Source organism: Cibotium barometz, chromosome 53, assembly GCF_041138505.1.
Source record: "Cibotium barometz isolate CiBa-2024 chromosome 53, ASM4113850v1, whole genome shotgun sequence".
Taxonomy (NCBI): domain Eukaryota; kingdom Viridiplantae; phylum Streptophyta; class Polypodiopsida; order Cyatheales; family Cibotiaceae; genus Cibotium; species Cibotium barometz.
This window is the reverse complement of record NC_141098.1, coordinates 3,119,488-3,144,320: the sequence shown is the minus strand read 5'-3', so window position 1 is coordinate 3,144,320 and position 24,833 is coordinate 3,119,488. Positions and strand designations below refer to the sequence as shown.

The window sequence follows — 24,833 nt, the reverse complement described above, 5'->3', positions numbered from 1 at the left end:
AGCAACACTCAATCTCCTGATGGGTGCCAATGTAGCTCTCTCAATAGGTAGATCGCTCATGTCTGTTTTTTATTCATTGTTTATTCTTGTTACATATCTCATGTAGCCGATATCATATAACAAGCTCCACATGATAAGAGTCTCATGTAAGCATTCTTCATTCATCACAAATTACAAGGAAAACAACCATTCCTACACAATTTAAATATTTGAAAAACAATAGTGCCCTCTCCAATGCCTTGTATGGCAATATATTCTAATCATGTGAATTAAGCATTTGGAAAAGCTAATCTCTCAAATGCCATGTTAAATCATATAGGTATGCAAAGATTCACACATTGCGAAGATGCCCTTTACCGCATGCAGGATGCATAATGCTACATGCAGATTGCACAACTTTGGCATGTAGTGAATTATAGTGCCTTACAAAACAGCATGCGCTCTACTGTTGCAAGAAGCATGAAATCCCCAAGTGACACCTGGAAAGCATTGTGTAACTACTTACGTGACTAAGAACGCACAGTAATATGTAGATGGTCCCAAGCAACAGAAAAGCTGTCAAGAAAAAAGCAAGATTCACATGCTACTGTTTTGTGTAAGAGAGCATCTTCATGCTGCATCAGCACCAGCAATCCCTCCCATGCTATGGTCCATGTTAAACATCAAAGCCTCGACTCTCCCCATCAACATCTCTGTCCTATTAAACTTCAAGCTTGACATCCGCTTACCCCTCTTTTACTAAATGAGGCCTAGTTTTCACTTGGACACGACGCAACATAAGGACCAGCAAGCCTCTCACCACAGAACGAACATATGGTGTCCACACAATTTAGCAGCAGGTGATTCACAGGTACAGCTAAAGTGGCCTAAGTAGTAGATATAGCATTTTTAGTGTTGTTACAGCAGCCATCACACCACTTTATGCAATATGACCATATGCAAGGGAAGAGCCCATGGGCTACTATGAACTCCACAATGGAGGCTAGGGTTCTAGCCTCCAGGCCAAGGCCATGTGTGCCGTTTTCCACTCATTTGAAAAACTTGCTACTGCAAAAGATACTCTCTATAGCAGGTAATTGACGAGTAAATTCTTGAACTTTTTACAGCCTTTTGTTCCAGCAGAAAACATTATCCTGCATAACCAGACCAACAGAGTCCACCTCGAGCACTTGTGTGACACTCCTGAAAATTTCTCCAGTGGAAGGTTGAAGAAGTTACAGAACACATGGTGTCTCACATCTGCAACAGTTCAGCTTGAGTACTACAAATTGATCTGCAAAACTGGACCTCTAAATTATCAGTTTCCCAACATAAATAGAGGGAGGTGCTTCCGAAATGTTTTGAGACACAGCTTAGCCATATTCCTTTCGTTTTGATCCAATTTCTGCATATACTTCCAGTAGAGCAGCCGTATGGCCTGCCACAACAGGAAGTGGTTGAATTTTCAACATTAATCATCCAGTTGCACAAATTGCTGCCTCCAATGAAACCAACATCTGCATGGCAGCCATATGCGGCTAACGTAGGCCTTGCTGCCACTGTAACCCAAGATGACGTAGGACAGCAAAGCTCTCTTTCGTGTACTTTATTTAGCTGATGCAAAACTCATCCCCTTCCCTAATATTAGAATTTGCTACCTCCACTTGCAATAGCCAAGCCAGCAGTAGCATATTGCAGAAGAATCATTATACAACAAGGGATGTGAAGCCGGGACAAGCATAAAGAAAAAGCCAACAACGCTTACAAGAAAGATGAGAATTAACCCTGCAAACGTTGAGAGAAGCTGTCAGATCATTAAGAGCCTGAATCTACAAACTTGTATTCTAATTTTCTCAATCGTCTCTTCCAATGGTTGTGCCAAAAAAACAAACAAGAATTTCATATATTACTCTTCTTTAAAGACCCAATTTGATGAACAGCCCTTAACCCTTTCGCCTACACTTCACCATGCAAATGATCATCCTCTAGATCCTCAATAATAATTTTATACATTACTAGACAACACAAACTTCAGTAGAACATTTGTGTAGGAAAGCAATCCCAACACCAAGACGGGTTTACAAGCTTCAACCCAACTATTTATAATAATTTCACTAACTAGAAACCTGGAGAACCAACCCCCCGCGCCCCCCCCCCCCCCCCCCCCGCCCCCAACACACACACACACACACACACACACTGTCCCAAGATGCACGTGAAAATCTAAAACCACAATCAAATGAACATGTGACCACACCAACTAATGCGAGTCATGCAAACGGACCTCATTGTAGAGACCTCCAGAGCCAATTAACTTAAATGACCCTATGGCACTTCTCCAACCAACAGCCAATCATCTACTGCCCTCACAACGACCATTTAAGAGGTATATGGTACACTCCAGCATCAATCTCCATGAGTCCAAATCAATGTCCATCACCAGGTTAGAAGTCTTCACTCGCAAAACCAGGCACACATCTCTGACTCAACAATTCTACTGGACCTAGAAGATAATTCCCACCCCAATATTCCAACACCAACATTCTGGTGAGCGATGCATTTTCATAATTGGTATAACACAACAACCAGATCTTGCCACTGCATACTACAAAGCATCACTGCCACTAGAGCAAGACTTCAAATAGGCTCTGTAACATGCACTTGCTTGCAGAAGCGTTTTAATGATAAGATAATGATGCTTAACACTTGCTGAACACTGAATTGCTAAGTTTAGGGTTGAGAGTAGTACACATGAACACCGGATTGGGTCCCAATCCACCCTCTCAAGGGCCCCCACCTTATAGGTGTAAATTCGCTTTATTACTTGCATTAGAATGAGTACAAGATTTGACTTTCTCTGCTGCAGAACTTGACTGAGATTGTACTCGCCCTGTTTTGGGCTGAATATAGCCACCCCTTGGGCTGCGTTTGCTGCCCCTGAATGCTGCCCTGACTTGCTGCTCTGGCCGCTCCTGAATAGGTGTGTTTATCTGCAGTTCTGGTCGCCTTGATGTGCACTACAGCCACCTTGCTGCAGGCTGCATTTAAGGCCTTCTGGATGCCCTGAGGATGAGTGTTAAGCTCCTTAATGTGTTTCAGATAATGGCTGACCTAGTCACCCTTCCTTGATATGGTGTGTTTCTCCCTTGCTCGAGAGATGGTGTCTCATCAAGTGTTGGCTATGACAAGGTGACTTTCTTGTCCCAGATCTGCCCTATATATAGGCACGTTAGTGTTTAGTCCCTTTTTATGGTCATGAAAAGTTGTGCCTGGGGCACACATATTCATGCACTTTTTTGGTCCTTTCAGATAGGCGCCCTTTTGAAGAATGCCCAGACAACCCTAGACCAGCCACATCTATGGCCCCTTTTTAGGCATGCAAACTAGGGTGCCCATGGGCTGTGCCATGGCCCCAACTTACCCATTGCTAGTGACCACATGACGATGTGGCGTTAGCACATGGCAAGACACCTTTGCCCACCCTGACCTGGTGTAGCTAATCTGGGGGTCCACACACGACTTTTAATGCGATTAAACACTTAAATAAAGGCACTCACTTTATCCACTTAAAACCACAGGCACAGCTTAAATACTGGACACCGCAATGGGACCGGAATGCCCCATCCCCCTCCCCCTTTTGGAATTTTGGTCATATTACAAAGGAGAATTTATCTGTTACAAGCTTTAGGGGCCTCTCTTGTTCCCACACATGGAATCAGCAGGTTATCTAGAATACCAAGTACAAAGTCCCAAAAGATGTCCACATATCGAAGGACATATTTGAAGCCATGAAACATAAAAGCATGTCTTCGATCTAGAAATCTCCCATGAGATCCCATCAAGGCTCCAAGAGAAAGGCAGCCAAGAAGATCTCCAATAAACTCCACCTAATGTATAACACAAGTAAGGCCACCCGGTCTCCAGTAAACTACACCTAGTGCATAGCGCGAGTAAGAAGGCTTGGTCCCAAGCCAAAGAGCCCTGCACAAGAGCTACAACGGCACCCACAGGTACAATCCTGTACAATCTCCACAATTCCACCGAACATCCAAATGCAGCCGGATCAAATAGGATTCATCTCGTACAAAAGATGCAGCAGTTACTGATGGTATAACAGGAGCATCAACCGGTTCAGAAAATACACATGGTACAGCAAGTGCATACATCAAGTACAGTAAGGGTCACAAGTGAACGGCTGCTGCATAAATATATACAGCAGATACGTTGCAGGTACAGCAGTACACTCGCCAACAAGTACAGCCATAGGTACACCTCAGCCTAGGCAGTAGGTACAGTCCAGTAGTACGTCCTGTACGGAATCATATAGAGTACGGGTATGTAGCAGGAGAAGAAGCCGACAGTGATGCTATCCAATACCTCCTTCAGGCCTGCACCCCACCACGCCAAAACTACCGTCAAATATATTTTTATTTTTATTTTTTTAATATTAAATTTATACTATGTATAGATACGTTTTTGTTTTCTGTGATTTATTTGGCTAAACTTTTCTTTTCCATGCTTTTATTTTGCCCAGACTTTTACATGCCAAGGTCCAATCCATAATGTGAGTATAGTGTCCATGCTCATGTTTAAATCTCCCAGACACCCAAAATAATAATGGGTGTGAATGCTTTCTCACAGGAGGCCCAATATATCAAAAAGTCTGCCTTTGATAATAACTTGTCCATCCATTGTAAACACACACAAATAACCCATTTTGACCCTGTTTTCCAGGAGGTTGGTGTTGTAGGACGAGGCTCTTGCCCCGTGACAATGTCCCATAGCCCCTTGGCAATCAGCAGACTCTTCACCATGAAGCTCCATAATGAGTAGTTGGGACCTTCAAGCCGATTTTCAATTGTCATGAATGCACCAAAACCAGAAAGTTCAGTGGATGCAGCACTTGGCGACTTGAAACTTCCTCACAGTAGTACGGAGTTTCCCAAAGCTAGAGAGAGAACTTGAGCCCCCCTCCCTTCTTGATGTGAGCTCTTGGGAAAATAAGAGAAAAAGGGAGTTACACGAGTGAGCACACAAGGCGCCACGATATGACGAGATTGTAGGTGCAATCCCCAAATATACCAAAAACAAGGGGTATAATTGAATGAGTTAACACAAGACTCCAAGAGTGAAGCACAAAAACAGAAGTACCTAGATATGCACAAGTACAAGAGCACCTATGGATGCTTTCACTTTACCAAACTTCCCCTAATGAACAAAAATCCCCAAATATGCAGCACAAGCTTGAATTTGACAAAAAAGTGTATGAAAAAGAAAGCCCCAAAAAATCTGTGAATAGCACGTTGATGTGAGTTGATCTTCTTCTTCCCTCTTTCCCTCAAACGCACAAGGCTCAGCAAGGCGGAGCTGGAGCTGGAGCTATGCTAAGTATAGGGCTAGAGGAGCTGAGTATAAGGCTAGCGGCAATCTCAAAGGCGGACAGTGGGCAAAGACGGTCTCAGAGCCAACACAAGCAAGAGCTGAGCGGAGGCAGAACTGAGCGAAGGCGGAGCATGGGACTCGGTGGAGGTGGAGCAAAGGCGGTGCAGAACTGAGCGAAGGCGGAGCGTGGGACTCGGTGGAGGTGGAGCAAAGGCGGTGCACACTGCACTCGTGCCGTATGGCTGGCGGGTGTGGGCTGACCCCTCTGACTAGCTGGGCAGGGTATGGAGTGATGGCTACAGGCCCTGGACGGCAGCTATGGGCTCTAGAGCAGTGGCGCTGTCTGCGAGCATGGAGCTCTAGAGCAGTGGCGCTGTCTGCGAGCGTGGAGCTCGTCTAGCTGCAGCAGCACAAGCTTTGATACCAAATGTTGTCAAATACCTAGAGTGCAACCACACAGCTAGTGGGAAGAAGGGAGAGAGAGATGATGATCAACAAGATAATCAACACAAGGCAAAAGGATTGAGTACAAGAGTAGTGGAAAGCATAAATTCATTGTAGACATAGGTCCTTTTTATGAAGAGAGATCAACAAGATAATCAACACAAGGCAAAAGGATTGAGAGAGTACAAGAGTAGTGGAAAGCATAAATTCATTGTAGACATAGGTCCCTTTTATGAAGAGAGATCCCATTACATATTCTAAAGCATATGCTAGATATGATGCAACCACATATGCCTTTTAAGAGGCTCTTCCCACACAAGAGACTTATCCATGCTAGCGGTTGTTCATTCATTGGAACCGTTTTATTTAAGGCCTACATTCAGTGCTAGTTTACTCAACCACCTAGCACTTGTTTATTCCCATATTAATCACTATTAATATTTAAACTTATGTTGGAAAGAAAAACCATCGTCTCTCCTCTAGTTGCCACATGGCAATCTCTCCTTGGGATTATCCAACATGCCTGGCCCGGCTTCTGTGCGCATCCCTATAAAGGGCTAAAAAGAGCCCTAGGCTCCCTTCATCCCTCCACATTTTAAGTGGACTGAAGGGATTAAGGTGATGGGGACTGCACGGCTGTGGGCATGTTAGTGCACTTGGGCATGGGCCAACAGTGGTATCAGAATCTCAGGGGGTGCATCTGCGCTGCTGCTCGGTTGTGTTCGTTGGCGGAAGATGTTGGACCTAGTACAAGTGGCTGGTCTAATCGTCAAACGTGGGTGCCGATGGGACATACTGCAATTGGCAGCTGGTTATCAGGGCTTGCTGCAATGCTGGTGGGACATGGCTGCGCATTTGGCTGGTCGTCAAGGCTTGCAACGCTGGTGGGACGTATGAAAGGTGTTGTATAATCTCAATTAAGTTTAGTGTCATGTTTCCCTTGTCCTTCCAATATTGTTGCATTGACGTATGTATCTATACAACTACAAACAAATACGCCAAATAGTTGTGTCAAGATATAATCTAATGGCACAAAGAGTGCACCAACAAATAGATGTTAGCTCAAACTACACAAAAATACTGAGTTTCCAACCAATCCTATAAGAAATGGGACTTGAATAAACTCCAAAATTTCTAAATTTGTCTTTTATAGCCATTACAAGTGTTGTGTTATAATGTCGGGTGGTGAAAATGCTTCTTTACACATGTTGTATGGTTGATCATGGCGACAACAAAGGGGAGGATTTCTCCTAGCTTTTCTTATCTCAAAGAATAATTTTGTATTCCCTTTGCTATAGAAGATATATTGGTAATTTTATTATATTCATTTTACTCAAATCAATGTTTTTTTAGAGAGAAATTGAGAGAGAGTTCAATTGTTTTTCACTTTGGGCAAGTTTGTTTCTCATGAGAGAGATTGCCTTGTGTGGTGGTGCGAGTTACATAGACTTGTCCCTTGGACTATGACTCACAACATACTCTTGGCCCATCAGAAAATGTATCCTCTATCCTAGATGAAGGAAAATGTGCACGTAGCACCCTAGGACAGATGGTGCACGTGACAAGCTCATCCTCCCAAATTCAAGCAAGCCAAAACAAAGGGCAGCTATACTTCCAAGGACAATGATCAAAGATCCAAGATCATTGTATGCTCATCACGTTGAGTTGACTTAGTGCAACATTCCATTGTGCACATGTTTCTTTATTTGTTGATAACCCAAAGATTTTCATTTTCCTAGAATAGCCTTAATACATGAACCAAGGCACATTTAATAGCTCTCCAATGGAGCTCCAAAGCATTTTTAGCAGGTACATATCCAAGAGAAAGCAACTGAAAAGGACTCCCAAGGGCTGGAGAGCAGTGTAGCACTCATTTGCCAGCTGTTCCAAGAGTTGGAGAAGCAAGAAACCATGCCAAAAAGTATGTGTGTGGACTGGTTATGCTAAAAAATTTCTTCTTTTTCCTCCTCATGAACTAGGTGCCTATTTCCCTTGAAGGGACAGAGAGGATAAGCCTTTCCATACATAAAATGGATGGCCATTGGGCCACCTCAACAGTAGCCACACCTCTTCCATAAGTGGAGAGGGTGCCCAATAAGTTTTCCACACTCTTTTACTTAAGAGTGCCTGGTTTCGGAGAGTTTGGCCGGCTACCATCCAACAAGTGCCCAAACTCAATTATAACTTGTCCACCCAGTCTTTAATGAATTGTGGATGCCCAAACTCACTTATAAGTTGTCCGGCCGTACTTTAATGAACTGTTGTGAGGGCAAAAGGATGAAAGAACCAAATGTACGAGAGATCAGAGCAAATCAACACAGCATGAATGGATGAATGAGTGTATGTATGATGGTAAATGTAACCCTGTACAAGAGGCCCTCCGATGCGAGGTGGTTGAGAGTAGTAGACCAGCGAAGAAGCAAAGACACGGCCGGAGCTGAAGCATGGTCGGTGACGAAGGCTCACATCGGTGGATGCGGAGGCACTCCGAGGTGGTAGATGTCTGTAGTGGGCAGCGGAAGGTGAAGTGATCCAGGCTCTGGTGACAAGGGTGCTGCGGTATCTGAGGGGTGGTGAAGAGCAAAGAGGGCTGCTGTCCCGATGTCGTCAGGTGATGATGAGCAGAGAGGGCTGATGTCCCAAGTCGATGGATGATAAGCAAAGAGGTTGCTGTCCCAATGTCGAATAATGATGAGCAGAGAGGGCTGCTGTCCCAAGTTGATGGAGAATGATGATGAGCAGAGAGGGCTGCTGCAAGAGAAAAACGCAGATGTGATTGATGCAAAGAGTGAAAGGATGGGCTGTAGGAGAAAAACGCAGATGTGATTGATGCAAAGAGTGAAAGGATGCTGCTGCTGTTACAGAGGTAGCGCCGACAACAAACAGGTTGATCATATGAGGTGTTGTGCTTTTCAGATTTATGAAGCGATGCATATATATGTGGTCTGGGCTGCTGGTCGGCCCAACGATGGGTTGTCGGTCAGCAACACAAGACAAATAATCAAATGATTAAACCCCTTTTAGGGCTGGTTAAGGTACAATAAGGAGAATCAACTTCTGGTGAGATAGGTTGGTCCTCCAAAATCGCACGTAGATGATCCATGCTGTGTGCTCTCGAGGTCTTCAATCCCTTTGCTCACGATAGCTTTGATACCATGTGAGGGCAAAAGGACGAAATAACCAAATGTACGAGAGATCAGAGCAAATCAACGCAACATGAAATGGATGAATGAGTGTATGTATGATGGTGAAATGTAATCCTGTACAAAAGGCCCTCTGATGTGACGTGACTGTAGACTGGCGAAGAAGCAAAGACAAGGTCGGAGCTGAAGCTCGGTCAGTGATGAAGGCTCGCGTTGGTGGATGCGGAGGCACTCCGAGGTGGTAGATGTCTGTAGTGGGTAGCAGAAGGTGAAGTGATGCAAGCTCTAGTGACAAGGGTGTTGCGGTACCTGAGGAGTGCAGACTTTGATGACGAGGGTGCTACAGTACCTTACCTGAACGGCGTAGTGGAGCAGGCTCTGGTGGCAAGGGTGCTACCGTACCTGAGGGGTGCAGACTCTGGTGATGAGGGTTCTGCAGTACCTGAAAGGTGCGCTGGTGCAGGCACTAGTGACAAGGATGCTGCGGTAACTAAGGGGTGGTGAAGAGCAGAGAGGGCTGCTGTCCCGATGTCGAATGATGATGAGCAGAGAGGGCTGCTGTCCCAAGGAGTGCTGCAGGAGAAGAACGCAGATGTGATTGATGCAGAGAGATATAAACGATGCTGCTGCTGTTGCAGAGGTAGCGCCGGTAGCAGACTGGTTGATCATATGATGTGTTGTGCTTTTCAAATTTATGAAGCGATGCTTATATATGTGGTTTGGGCTGCTGTTCGGCCCAGAGATGGGTTGTCGGCCAGCAGCACAAGACAAATAATCAAATAAATAAACCCCTTTTAGGGCTGGTTAAGGTACCATTTTCACACAGTGTGGACCTGCAAAGCAACACAATGAGCTAAAACACAAATGAGCTTACACAAAGAGTTTAGAGTCACACCTACCACCTATCTACAGCCCACAAGCGAGGTTAGAATACAAATTCACGCGCACGGTTCACAAGAGGGCGTCCCCTACCCGTAAACTATACATACAGATCTTGCAGGCACTAAAACATTTCACGCGAAAACAGTTCCAGACATGCAAGTATGCGATGCATAAGAATGTATTGGACAATCTCCCTTTCATTTAGCTTGTGCAAGCAGCCATTCTAGGCGTAGACATTCCATGCCGAGTCCAACAGGCAGCCATTCTAGGCGTAGACATTCCATGCCGAGTCCAAGAGGCATAATGTAATCAAAATATGGACGCAGACCAAAATCCCCACCCTCTCTCTCATATCCAGCCTACTGGCCCTGGTGTAGGCATCAGTCCCCTACGATGAGGTGCCAATCCACATGACCCTTGACATAGCTGTTGGTCCCGTACCACGAGGTGTCATGTCCACACTATGGAGCCCGTCCATGGGTCCAGAAGCGTAGAGAATGCCCAACTAGTAACACCTTCTGTCTTGTACTTGGGGCAAGGCTCTCGGTTTTGGGATGTTCCTCAATCCTTGGTGATTCCATCATGACAATTAGCCTTCCTGCCATGATCTTTGCCGTGAATGTCCTGTCAACTTCGCAAATTCGATGTAGAATTGCTTTCAGAACTCTTCCTTTACTTGCATGCGTCGTGCTTGCCATACATATCTTGCCCTCTATAAGCTTCTCTTCATCTATGCTATTCCCGATTCCCACCCATTTTAGCTGCACATAGGCCGTCATCCACATGTCTGTAATCAAGTCCACAACACGCACGTCATGGAAGAATTGTGTGTATAGAGCAAGGACTCACCACGAGAAGTGTCCTATACCACCAACAACCACTCAGTGCCCATCTTTGAACTGAAATTAAACAAAAGGTTGCTCAGTGGTCAAGATCACACACCCATAGAGGGCCCATACAATTGGGCTAGTGATCACACTGCAAGCAGGCAACTCAAAATGGGCATTCTCTAGCCCTTGAGGCTTGAATATAAGTACTACTAGGGCTCGTCTGCTTTGTCTTTGACAGTAAGTCTAGGTAACTCCACATGGTAGAGGCCCTGGTAATTGATGATTGGGTGGCTTGCTAAAAGTGGAGCTACCCTCTAGAATTTCATCTGATCTGCCACCTGAGCTTAATTACTAGGCTGACCTGACACTCACTCCACTGAGTTGCAACAGTAATACCTTGTAGCAGTTTGTGTTGGGGTAAAGGCATTATGCCCACCCTTGTAGTGTGTACAAGCCCATAAGTTATAGTACATAGTACACTTAGTACTTTTAATGTACTAAGTGCACTATGTGTACTAGTGCAATATACATGTGTGATAGGGGAGTCACACACTCATTCTTATGAGTTGACTTATCCCCACAACTCTCTCTCTCTCTCTCTCTTCTTCTCTCTCTGTGTTTGTCTCTCACATGAAACCCTAACCCTAATTCTATCTCCCATTCAACTGGTATCAGAGCCAGGTTGTGTCCGTGTGTGTGCGGGTGTGCAGAGTCGTCTTCATCACAAAGAAGAAGCTCGGCTATGGAGCCTTGAGCTTGGCACGAGCAGAGGAGCTTTCTGGTGCTCAGCAAGGAGCACATGCGCTACAAACCAGCTTAAGGGCAGCGCTGTTCATAGGCGCTACAGGTGCTCACGGGCTTCCCTCTTGGCTGCCAATTGCAGCGCTACACAAAGAGGTCACGCTGAGCAGAAGTGCAGAAGCAGGAGCGACTCCAGCGACTCGCGCTGAGTGGGTTCAGCTTTGTGCGAATTCTGGTCGCCTGTGCGCCCGCCTACAAGCGAACCGTCGAAGCCAGGCTGGGCGAGCACGTGGCAAAGGTCAGGTGGAGCGCGTTGTGAAGCTCCCTTCAGTAGGAGTCGGGCGCCGTGCTGGAGTTTCGCGCACAGCTGAAGGAGTCGGGCGCCGTGCGTCGCCGACCTCGATAGCGAAACTCGTCACCCGAATCACTAGCGGTCGGCGCTCAGCCCATCGCGCGTAGCGCTGGCCAAGGTGTAACAAAGGGCCGCCGTCTACTGTGTTGCACACAACGAGGAGAGCTACGCACCAACAGTCCCCAGATCATTCTTCCCCTACGGTTTCATCCACGCCTGCATCCAGCCCAAGGCTAACACGTAAAAACAGCCGGTCACAACTACCTGCTGCTGAGAAGCTGCGCTGCGCACACGCACGTGCCTCTGACCTGAGTCGAGTCAGATTTCTGCAGCAGCACCTCATCAGAGCAAATTCGACGCCTTCCCCTTTCCTGCAACAGAAATTTGCTTGAGGTATTTGCTTCAATTTTGGAATTTTCATGTCCAATCATCAATTGAGCAGGTACAGGTGCCAAATTGCTCAATTTTTGAGCAAAATTGGCAAAATTGGGTGACATTGGTCACATTCAGGATCAATTTGCAGGAAATTGGTACCAAAATTTGGGGCTTTTGATGTAATTGTGCCATTGGGCATTCATACATGCTGTATGATGTGAGCAATCTCACATTCGGGCCAAAATTGCAGGAAATTGATGTGCAAATCAAAGGGCTTTTGTGCCGATTGGGTTGATTTGCATGCAGGCACTCGCATTTGATGCTTTGGGCAATGTGTTGATGCCTGTCAAGCACTCAATGTGCCTGTAAATCAAGGGGCTTTTATATACTGGATGTATATGTGGCCAGGGGGAAGCACTGTGAAGACTCTGGATGCCTTCATGTGCGTTTATGTACCATGTATGATCAGAAATTGATCTTAAATCAAGGGGCTTTTCAAGATTTTATGCTTGTTGAGCTTGGCAAAGCAGCAGGCAAGACTTTTATGCCTTGAATCCTCAGAAATCAGCTTGCAGTCAAGGGGCTTTTGCCCAATTTATGTTCGGGACTGTTGTATGCAGTGGTGGGGACTGTAAAAGTCTGATTTTCACTCATTTGGACAGCCAGGAGAGCATTTATTGCTGCTGTACTTGCTGATACAGATTTGGTACAACTTTGTTCAAGTTTTGGCATGGCTGTACATTGATTTGAGTGAGGAAAGGGTTCATTTTCAGCTGTTGTACTTGCCGGTACAGATTTGGTACATCATTGGTGAGCACTTGGTACTGTTGTACAGTACTTTGGAAGGGCAACAGAGCACATTTAAGGTGCTGTCCTAAATCTGCAGCAATCAGATTTTGGTGATTTCATCACATACAGTGGGAGTAGAGTTGCATTTGTGCTTCCGCAGTGGGAGATAAACTTTGGGAGAACAACTGTGAGCACTTTGTGCGCTTTTGGTGCAGTGTTTGCACATTTTGCAGGGAGTCAGGCATTGACAAAGGTTGCATATTGCTATGGCAACCACAGGTGAGAGCTCTTCATTGCTTCACATCAAGAAGCTTGAAGGCTCACATAATTATGATATTTGGCAAACCCAGTGCTATAATGTGTTGCTCCAAAAGAAGCAGCACAAGCCTATCAAAGAAAGGGGTGTAATGCCCGCTTCTCTTACTGCTGAAGAGTGGGAAGATATGGATGAGCTGGCAAGATCTACTATCATGTTGTCTGTGTCAGACTCTTTACTTTTCAGCATTCGTGAAGAGAAGACAGCTTGGGGAATGTGGCAAAGATTGCAGGACTTGTATGCCCAGCAAAGTGCCTCAAGCAAAGTGTATTGGTTGAAGAAACTCACAGGTCTTCAGATGAAGGAAGGGGCGTCTATGACAGCCCATCTAAATGAGTTTAATGGTATTGTCAGCCAGGTCATTAATCAAAAGTTGGCAATGGACGATGAGTTCAAAGCCACTTTTCTCTTATGCACTTTGCCAGAGAGTTGGGACACATTCACGACAGCCACTAGCAATTCGAATGCTATGCTGTCATATGCAGATGTTGAGGGTGCGCTCCTTCAAGAGGAGATGAACAGGAAAAACAACTCTGTTGGAAAGTCCAATGCAATGAATGCACGTGTGAGATCCCAGCAAAGGGGTAAAAGCCAAGAACGGGGAAGGAGCAAGTACCGCTCCAAAAAGGACGTGGAATGCCATTATTGTGGCAAGAAGGGACACATCAAAAAGCAATGCTACAAATGGAAGAATGATCAAAAGGGGAAAAGGACAAAGGAAAGGACAAAGACAAAGATGAAGCCAAAGATGCAAAGCAAAAGGGCAAAAGTGGAGTCAAGATTGAAGAAGTCAATGTGTCACATGCAGGTGACAGTGAGGATGAGGTCCTATTCACGTCTTCACTTGATGCCCATTCACTTCTTGCAGGAGATGGTCATGGTATGCACTCATGGATCATTGATTCAGGTGCCTCCTTTCATGTCACAGGTTGCAGAGACTTGTTTGTCAGGTATACTGCTGGCAATGAAGGAGTAGTTTATTTGGGTGACAACCATGCATGCAAGATTCTTGGCAGAGGTAATGTGAGGCTTGTGTTTTCAGATGGCTCACAGCTTATGCTCCATGATGTCAGGCATGTGCCTGAGATCAAGAAGAACCTGCTTTCTACTGGACAGCTTGATGATGCTGATTATGTTACCACATTTGGTCGTGGAAAGCGGAAGATTAGTAAGGGCTCACTGGTTTGTTGCCAGAGGCTCTAAGGTGGACACTCTTTACTTCATGCATGCAGGTGTTTGTCACCATGCTAATGTAAATGCAACCGAGCTGCCGGAAATCTCTATGTGGCATAGCCGGTTGGGACACATAAGTGTCAAAGGAATGGAGCAATTGTCTCGTTTGGGTTACTTGCCTTCTCTAAAGTTCTCAAGTTTTCAGTTTTGTGAGCATTGTATATATGGCAGGCAACTCCAGTGCCCCCACAAGAAAGCTCTTGGACAGAAAGATGCTCAGTTAGAGCTTGTACATACAGATGTATGTGAGATGCCTCAGCTTTCTTTGGGAGGGGCAAAATATTTTGTGTCTTTTATTGATGATGCCACACGCAAGGTGTGGGTTTATCCTCTTCGTTTGAAGAGTGATACATTCTCAGTGTTTGAGAAGTTTGTTGCTCTTGTGGAGAATCAAACTGGCAAAACACTGAAGGCTTTGCGTTCCGACAATGGTGGAGAGTATATGTCCAAACTGTTTCAGGACTTTTGCGATGCTAAAGGCATCAAGAGGGAGCTCTCTACTCCTTATGATCCTCCACAAAAAGGGACAGCAGAGAGGATGAACAGGACCATTCAGGAGAAGGTCCGTTCTATGTTGTCACATGCTGCATTACCTCATGGTTTTTGGGCTGAAGCTGTTATGACAGCCGTTCATCTTATAAACAGGTCACCTAACACGAGGCTTAGTGGGAAAGTGCCAGAGGAAGTATGGACAGGGAAGCCTCCGTCCTACAAGCACTTGAGAGTGTTTGGTTGTGTTGCGTACGTGCACATACGCAGGGAAATATGCACCAAACTTGAGTCTTGATCCTAAGTCTCACAAATGCATATTCCTAGGATATGGTGACAGAGGTGAAATGGGGTATAGACTTTGGGATCCAGTCAATAGAAAGATTATACGCAGCAATGATGTCATTTTTGATGAAACATGCATGTATAAGGAGCCTGTAAGGCAACAGGAGCCTGGCAGAGTCATCTTTGATGATGATGGACATCATGGACAACAACAAAGAGCTGTAAATCAGCCATTACAGCAACAAAACCAGCCCTTAAATGGTGCTAAAAAAGGTCCAAATGGACAGCCAGAGATGACAGAAGATATCCCTATGGATATCCCACAGTTAGAGGAGATACCGGACATGATTTTTCAACCTTATGGCATGGAACAGGAGCTTGCAGGCTGGACAGCAACCTGCAAATGATGGTCATTGGGTACGGAGGTCCACAAGACCCTCCAAAGCCCCTGACAGGTTTGTTCCAGGGGTTGACTACTTGATGCTTACTGACTGTGGGGAGCCCTCATGTTATAAGGAGGCTTTACAGAGGGTAGACAAGGCTCTTTGGGAGCGTGCCATGAAGTCAGAGATGGATTCTCTGCACAAAAATGGAACATGGAAGTTGGTGCATTTGCCTACAGGCAAGAAGGTTTTGCCATGCAAGTGGGTTTACAGGCTCAAAGTTGCACCTGATGCAAAGCCAAGATACAAAGCCAGGTTAGTGGCTAAGGGCTTCAAGCAAGAATATGGTGTGGACTTTGATGAGATCTTCTCTCCAGTGGTCAAAATGACCACACTTAGAGCTGTATTAGCTTTGGTTGCTCATGATGATCTGGATTTGATTCAGATGGATGTGAAGACTGCTTTTCTTCATGGTGATCTCCATTATATATGCAACAGCCAGAGGGTTATGCAGTGAATGGAAAGAAGAAGCTTGTATGCAAGCTGAAAAAGAGTCTTTATGGGCTCAAACAGGCACCAAGGGAATGGCATCATAAATTTGATACATTCATGAAATCCCAAGATTTCAGGAGAAGTGACATAGATCACTGCTTATACACCAAGAAAGCTTTGGATGGCAGTCTATTGATCCTCATCTTATATGTTGATGATATGTTGATTGCCGGGAAATCTCGTAAAGAGATGGATGCCTTGAAGAAGAGGCTGCATCAAACCTTTGATATGAAGGATTTGGGTGATGCAAATCACATTTTGGGTATGCGGATACTTCGGGACAAAAATCAGCATGTGTTGTATTTGTCTCAGAAGGAATACATTAGCAAAGTTTTGTAGAGGTTCAATATGGACGGGGGAAAGAAGACTAGTACTCCTTTGCTTCCATATGTGAAACTCAGTGCTATGGACAGCCCGCAGTCGGATAGTGACAGGGCTGATATGGCCAAGATTCCGTATGCTTCAGCTTGTGGCAGTCTCATGTATGCCATGGTTGCTACTAGGCCGGACGTTGCATTTGCAGTGGGAGTGGTTTCTAGATACATGGCCAAACCTGGCAAGAAGCATTGGGAAGCAGTGAAAGGTGTCATGAGATACCTGAAGGGCACACAGGATATGTGCATATGCTTTGGCAAACAGGATGCATTAGTGCATGGTTACACGGATTCGGATTATGCCGGTCATCCAGATAACCGGAAGTCTACTACCGGTTATGTATTTACATTCACAGGAGGTGCTGTGTCATGGATATCCAGGATGCAGAAGTGCACTGCCTTATCTACTATAGAGGCCGAGTATATTGCAGCCACCACAGAGGCTTGCAAGGAGGCATTATGGTTATCTCGGTTAGTGGTTGATTTGGGTTATACAGGGGATATTCCATTGTTGCATTGTGACAATCAGAGTGCCATCCAGTTGGCAAAGAACCTTGTCTTTCATGCAAAGACGAAGCATGTGGATGTGTAGTATCACTTCATCAGAGAGGTGATAGAGAACAAGCAAATTCAGCTTGTTAAGATTCATACGGATGACAACCCGGCTGATCTGTTGACAAAAAGTTTGCCTCCAGAGCGGTTTGCTCATTGCAGACACTTGATGGGCATTGGATGAGGCCAGTTTCAGCCTTGATATGGCCTTGCAGATTATCATGTACATGCTGATTTTTCTTTTCCTTTACTTAAGGGCACTTTGCCTTTAAGTGGGAGGTTGTTGGGGTAAAGGCATTATGCCCACCCTTGTAGTGTGTACAAGCCCATAAGTTATAGTACATAGTACACTTAGTACTTTTAATGTACTAAGTGCACTATGTGTACTAGTGCAATATACATGTGTGATAGGGGAGTCACACACTCATTCCTATGAGTTGACTTATCCCCACAACTCTCTCTCTCTCTCTCTCTCTCTTCTTCTCTCTCTGTGTTTGTCTCTCACATGAAACCCTAACCCTAATTCTATCTCCCATTCCGTTTGTAAAGCTCTTTGGAGTTCACCAGTACAGCAGAAGGTGACCACCCTTGCCTCTAATGCACAGCTTTGCTGCCAAGGCTAAACCTTCTGCTACAGGCCACATGTTAGTCCGTGTCATAGAAGCACCCTTTACAGATTTTTCATTCAATGGGATTCTTTGAAGATGATGTATCTCAAGTCCTCATTATGACCACTAAGTTTTGGCCATGCTTTGGATTTCACATGGCACCTATGCCTGACCAGCACAAGTTGCAGGTACTGTTTGAAAAAGTCTGAAGTGGTGTCATTTCTTGGACAACTCAGTCTTCCGTACGTGAAGTCTGAAAAACTCATACAACTCAGCGGCTTTGATCCAACCCCCAAAACAAAGAACCCACCCTCCCAGCATGTACAAGCAGAAGTGAACATGAGAACAATAAGGACAATCGATAAAGCAAGGAAATCACCTCTTCTTTGCAACACTCCGTTCAGTTCAGGGAAGCCCATTATATTGCAAAATATGTGAGCAGCCAATGGTGCCAATATATTTCCTACAATCACCCCTCATCAACATTAGGATAACATTGCAAACAAGAAACTAGAAGGCAAAACCATGTGGGAAGAGTGGAGGATTAAGGCAAGTACAAAGCCTTCTACTGGAAAAACATTAATACCTGTCCGAATGTACAAAAAAGATGCATACCAACCAAAGACAGTAGTATACCCTAACTGCATGCCTGCAAAGGCACCACACATGAATGAATGTGACTATATAATATCTTGTCAGCATCTGAAATGAGATGTTGCATGAACAAAAAGACAACCAGCAAGATGAAGTTTTTCACTTTAATAGAGCTGCTTGAAAAATGAGAACATAGTAATCAGGTATAGTAGTAAAGAGGAGAAAATTTTGTAGGAAAACAAAGCAGCTCCCACAGTCACAATACTTACTAGCTCCAAAATCATGAGGTATGACAAAAAGTTGCGTACCTACAATAATAAGAGCTCTCTTCTTGTCACAATTTTGTAGGTGAACAAGCTCCCAAAAGTGGTTTACATGAGCTGCTCAGAAAAGGAGACAAACAAAATTAAGTACACAAATATAAACCCCTTAATCACTTGCTACAGAAAAAAATTTCATTCTCCTGTCAAATTATTTGCAAATGCTTGTCTGCATCTCTGTTTGAGCGGCATAACTTTGCTAACATAGCATAGCATGCCATCTCGCCCAATCTATTGCCATTTTGTCATAACCAAGTGACACCTTGGCATAATATTCAGATAATTGAAACTTGCTCTTTTCAACTCTTGTTTTATACCTAGACCAAAAAACAATGGACATAGGAAGATGATTGTGACAGGCTGCAATCCAGCACAAAGTAATGTCGGTATCATGCACGCTCTGAACACAATCTCTTCAGTTAATGGTGCCTGTATAAAAAACACAACAAAAGAATAACAAACAATATGAGTAACTTGAGCCCAAAACAAAAGAAAAAATTGAGTGATGTCCCTTGCTTTAGAGGTGTTAGTTTTTTTGTTTTGTTTTCCGAGCTGGGTCAACAGATGTGCTAGTCAAGTTGTGTATTTTGCTGAGGTGCATATATTGCAGAGTTATGGGAAACACCCGGAAACATGAGCCTCCCAAGCCAAAACACTTGTTTCGAAGGGGATCATGATTTCCAGAACTCATTTCAGCTGTTTCCCATTTCTATATCTGGAACACCATGTTTCCCATTTCTATATCTGGAACAGCATGTTTCCCATTTCAGCCGTTTCCCTGTTTCCATTCACGAAACGGCATGTTTCCCTGACAAAACTGACTTTTTACCTTTGACCATCAGTTTAGGTCAAGTAACTAATTTCAAGGCTTCTGTCTTCTCTCCTATTTCCTTTACTCTCCTCTGCTTTACTTTAGCAATTTATTTTCTCTCTCCTGCTGCTCCTGTTTACATCATCCTTGCTTATATAGCTTTTCTCTGCTCCAGTCCCCCTCAAAAGTTCAATTTCCATCTCCTGATTCCCATAAGTAAGGCATATAGGACACAATTTCCATCTCCTGATTCCCATAAGTAAGGCATATAGGGATACAAATTAGGCTTCAATACCTTCCAATAAGCAAGGTTCCTACCATGAATTCAAAGGTACCATCAATAAATTTACCATTTGAAATGCGATGTAGATACATACTACAAGCAGGATCTATTAAATTAGTCAAAAATGTGAGAGAGTCGGCATCTTATGTGCTAAAATTTTGGCAGCTCAGCATTAAAACCATCAATGAAGCAAATCTGCTTCAATAAGTCAACAAGGACTGCATGGCCAATGTCACAACCATGTTTCTCATGATCATAGCAGCCACAAATTTATTCAAACGTACTCCTTTTCCATGCTTGAATGCATGAAAAAAAAAATGCATTCAGAAACTAGGATCTCTGCCACATTAACAATCTTCGCACAATCTTCAAACAAATTCAAGAGGTGGTCCTCTACGGCTTCAGCCAACGGACATGCAAAGCATGCTTAGATGAACTGCATTTTAGTTGTAGTTGTCCTCAAGAAGGATCAAAGGAGAGCTTTGTCCATATTTTTCAACCATTGCTTCGTTAAGGTGAAATAGACCCAATTCCTTCCTTGGACATGCTTATTGCCAATTGGCTTGCTTATGCCTCTTTATCCTCAGCAGATCTACAAAATCCACGATCTCATGGCTGGACTTTGTTACGCAATTCACCATTCATATGGACATAATGAGAAGACACTAAAACTAGCATAAGACATTCAAAAGACCGATATGCAAGTTCCTAGGGCTCGCTGGAGCTCCCCGCCTCACCCTGCGCTGCGCACCCTCGCTCCCCCCCCCTCCTCGCGCCTGTTTCCTTCCGCCCCCCGCTTGCTTCCCTCTGCTCGCCGCTGCGCCCCCCCTCTCCTTCCTCGCTGCTGCGCCGCCCCCCCCTCCTTCCTCGCTGCTGCGCCCCCCTCTTCGCCATTTCGCCTCCCCCCCCCCGCTGCCGCCTGTTCGCCATCATCCCCCCGCTGCCGCCTGTTCCCCCCCGCTGCCGCCTGTTCGCCATCCCCCCCCCCGCTGCCGCCTGTTGTCATCCCCCCCCCGCTGCCGCCTGGTCGCCCCCCCGCCTCTTCGCCTGCTATCGCCGCCTCCATTCAGCAGCGCCCCGCCTCCCTCCTCCTCGCGTTGTCGCCGCCCCCCCCCTCTGGGCCTCTCCTCTTTTCGCCGCCCCCCCCTTCCCTCCTTTGTCGTGCTGCTTTTCACCCCTTGGGGGTTTTTGTTTTTTTTCCCTCTTCGTCTTCCGTCCTTCCGCCTCTTGGTGTGCAGCCCGCTTCTTGCAGGTTTTCCGCTTTCGCCTCGCCTTCGCTTGAGCTTCAGACTCTGATGGAGACTCCTCCCGCCTCGTCTCAGAGGGACTCTTCCGCAGCCCCCTCGCCCGCCACCGAGGTCCTCCCCATCAGGCTTTCTCTTTCGCCGGAAGAGGAAGCGAGCCTCACCGCAGAGGTGGAACGCCTTCAGGCTCACTCCACCATCTGCCGTATAGTCGGCACTCGCCCCAGCAGAGGGGAGATCAGGGATCTACTTCAGGCTCGCCTTCTTGCAGATGTGGGCAAGATCCTTGATGTACAGCTCTTGGGCCGGGGACATTATCAGATCGAGTTCGAGGCCGCCCAGAGCGTTGCCAAGGTCCTTGCCATGAGTCCTCTGGATATCAGGGGTGCTCGGGCTTTCTTCAGGCCTTGGCAGCATGGATTTGACCCAGCTGCGGCGGAGCAGGGAGAGCGCCTCTTCCATATTACAGTTTGTTTCCCTGGTCTCCGCCGGGAGTATCTTCCGCTCCTCTCCAGGCTCGGAGCACTGGTGGGCTCGGTTCTTGAGACGGGCCCCTCAGCAGCTTCAGTGGTGGCCAGAGCAGCTGGGCTACCTTCGGTCAGAGTGTTAGTATCTGACATCTCCTCCCTTCCTAAGGTCATTCAGCTACCTAGGATAGGGGGGGGGTGGATTGATCAGAGAGTGGAGTTCTCGGGGCTCCCGAACCAGTGCTTCATTTGCAGGCAGGTCGGTCATTTGGCCAAGGCCTGCCCTCGCAGGAGACCTCGGCCCTCACCACAGAGCAGGCCACGGATGGCCCGCCCACAGATTCGGCTCGGCAGGCTGCCTCAGGGACACCTGCTCAGGCCACAGAGACCTCGGAGTGGCAGCCTGGACAGGGGCGCCGTCGAGGGAGACAGCCACAGCAGCACGCCCAGGTACCGCTGCAGCAGCAGCCACAGTCTCAGCCTCACTGGGTTCCCGTGAGGAACAGATTTGCTCCCCTTCAGGAGGAGACCCCTGCAGCGACCGAGGACCAGGAGATGCCAGCTCCCCCTCCTTCACCTCCCCCACACCCATCCCCTCCCACCGCCTCGCTTCCACCATCGCCTCCTCCCGCCCCCGCTCCGGTCTCGGCAGCGGCTCCCTCTCCTCCTCCCTCGCCTCCCCCTCCTCCCCCTCCGCCCGCCTCGCCTTCCCGGGAGGTCCTGGCAGCTCCCTGGCGCTCACCTGCAGTCCGGAGGGCGCTGAGCACTGACCTCGCTCGAGCATCACAGAGGAGACCTATGCCGATTAGGGCCTCACGGATTTCATCTATTCGTAGTCGGCTGAGTCGCCTCGGCATTCGACAGCGCTCGGCGGCGTTTGATTATACCTTCACACGGCTTTTTGGAGCAGAGGGCCCCCATGAGCCAGCACCCATCCGAGTGCATGTAGTGATACCTCCGGCCCGCGGGGAGGAGGCACTAGACTCAGCAGTGGCCTTCTCGTTCCCTCTATGTGGACCTTGTGACCGGGAGTGGACTCTAGAGCTCGCTCTCAGCACGTTGAAGACTCAGGCAGTTGAGTTTTCACATCACATGAGCGATTTGGAGGTTACAGATGTGCTAGGCCGACTTTGGGAGTTGGCTCATTTTGTCTTGGATCCCGGGGGTGTGGATACATCCGGGATTCGGCATTTGGTCGTGCGCATAGTTGCAGATTTGGCGCGCGACCCAGGATATGTGAGCATTCACGAGGTTACTATGTCAGAGCAGGAGGCAGTCGCCATGGGTCACAGCCACTGGCGCCTGATCCGGGATTCTTGCAGTACACCGGGTGGGCAGACTCGCAGCCGTTCGGATGGGGACTACTCTCCATCCAAGCCGCTTGCGAAGGCCCGCCGTACGGCTGAGACAGCATCCACCTCAGTAGGACATCCATGAGGATCATCTCATGGAATGTACAGGGCCTTGGCGGAGCACACTTTATACGCTATCGAGGCTGCTTGAGGCAGGAGCTACAGAGATGTCTGGTTGGTGGCAGCATTGACATTCTGATGATGCAGGAGCACCACTTGGGTGAGAGCAGGATCCGGAGATATGGTTCGGTGATGCCTGGTAGATGGGACACTTTCTGGTCTGCAGGGTTTGGTCCGTTGGGTGGACAGGGAGGAGTATGCATGGTTATTGCAGATGCATGGCGGCAGGCCATTGTGGACCGAGGGATCATTGTGCCTGGTAGAGCACAGTATGTCATTCTGAGGATGCATGATGAGCTATTGGGTGTGCTCAACATCTATGCGCCCAATCATGCTAGTGCCAGAGCAGAGTTCTGGACTCAGGTTACAGATGCATTGCCAGAGGCCGCACATTGGTGTGTTGGGGGAGACTTCAACATGCTTGAGGACCCGGCAGATAGGGTGGGAGGCAGTCATGTTACAGTGCACGGCACGGAGCTTGCAGCTTGGGACCGGTTTTGTATGACACTGAGGATCACTGATGCATGGCAGCATGGGGCTTTTTCCCGGTCTCAGGACAGTCTTAGTTTCTCTCGGTCGGATCGCCGGCAGGGAGGGACTAATCTATCTCGGATTGATCGCTTTTATGTGGGCGATTGGTTGGGGGAGCGAGGGGGCTCCGTCGGCATTCTTGCTGGCACCTCATTTTCAGATCATGCGCCAGTTATACTGACTTTGGAGGAGGGGACACGGGAGCCCAGCTTGCAGTTGAGGATCCCAGAGAGGGTACTTGCAGACCCCAGTCTCGCTGAGGACATTGAGAGGATCTGGCATGATAGTCAGTGCTCAGACCAGGATGCAGCGGGCCAGTGTGCCCAGGGACTCATTGATCTTAGCTCTTTTCTACACGCTGCAGCTTTGACACGACTGGGAGAGATTCGCGAGCGGGAGCAACGGCTGAGACGCAGCCTTGCTTCGCTACAGCGCCTTCAGGAGCAGCAGCCTGCATGTGAGTGGGTGGCGTCCCAGCTGAGCCAGGCACGCCAGGAGGTTAGAGAGGCAGAGGAGCAGAGACATGAGTTTTACTATCGTCGTCAGGCCTCTCAGTGGACGCAGCTTGGTGATAGAGTGACTGGGGAGTTTTTTGAGATCACTGGACCCCGTCATGCCCGAGCAGGGGTTCGCCAGCTTGCTAGACCGGATGGATCGATAGCTACTGAGCTCGGGGAGATCAGAGCCATTGCCACTGCTTTTTATCGTGACTTGCTTTCAGCGGAGCCAGCCACTGAGGATCGAGATGTATGCAGACAGACTGTGTGGGCCCATGTGCAGAGGAGGGTCACAGACCATATGCGCACAGTTCTAGGTGCGCCTCTGTCAGAGATTGAGCTTGCCGAGGCCTTGAGGGTCCTGCCGCGACATAGTTGCCCAGGGGAGGACGGACTGACGCCGGCCTTTTTTATGCGCTATTGGGACCTTTTGGGGCCAGGCCTCCGCAGGGGCTTTCAGCATGTTTTGGACACTGGGGTGATGCCGCAGAGCTTTTCAGAGGGCTTGATCTATCTTATCCCCAAGGGGGAGGGAGTATCGGATGACATTCGGCATTGGAGGCCTATTACGATCCTCAATACTGTATACAAGGTCTTGGCAAAGGCCTTGAGTTTGAGGATCCAGCCCTTCCTGGGGGAGTTGATTCATGCTACTCAGACAGGATTTGTCAAGGAGCGCAGTATCCTTGACAACATCTTTACTTTCTGGGAGGCGACGGCCCGAGCTAGGTTTCTTGGCAAGGACTTGGTCGTGATGCTTCTCGATTTTGAGAAGGCATACGATAGAGTTGATTGGGGATTCTTAGAGGGCACTATGCTTCGCCTGGGCTTTGAGCCAGGATGGATCAGAGGGGTGGCAGCTTTGTATTCCACAGCTCGCAGCCAGGTGCTGATTGCAGGAGGTC

At 47.2% G+C, this 24,833-nt stretch overlaps 1 protein-coding gene across 1 annotated transcript in view; it reads right to left on the bottom strand.

Moving 5' to 3' along the window:
• Nucleotides 1-1,045: 1,045 nt before the first annotated feature.
• The window catches only part of FACE2 (farnesylated protein-converting enzyme 2), a 75,183-nt gene continuing 51,395 nt past the window's right edge, over nucleotides 1,046-24,833 (bottom strand). Inside the window, exons 4-8 of the mRNA XM_086788992.1 lie at nucleotides 18,941-19,052; nucleotides 18,612-18,683; nucleotides 18,296-18,358; nucleotides 18,089-18,172; nucleotides 1,046-1,764 (exon numbers count right to left, since the gene is read on the bottom strand). Of these exons, the coding sequence (XP_086645118.1) occupies nucleotides 1,634-1,764; nucleotides 18,089-18,172; nucleotides 18,296-18,358; nucleotides 18,612-18,683; nucleotides 18,941-19,052 (462 nt within the window). The 3' untranslated portion in view covers nucleotides 1,046-1,633. The remainder of the gene's footprint in view (nucleotides 1,765-18,088; nucleotides 18,173-18,295; nucleotides 18,359-18,611; nucleotides 18,684-18,940; nucleotides 19,053-24,833) is intronic.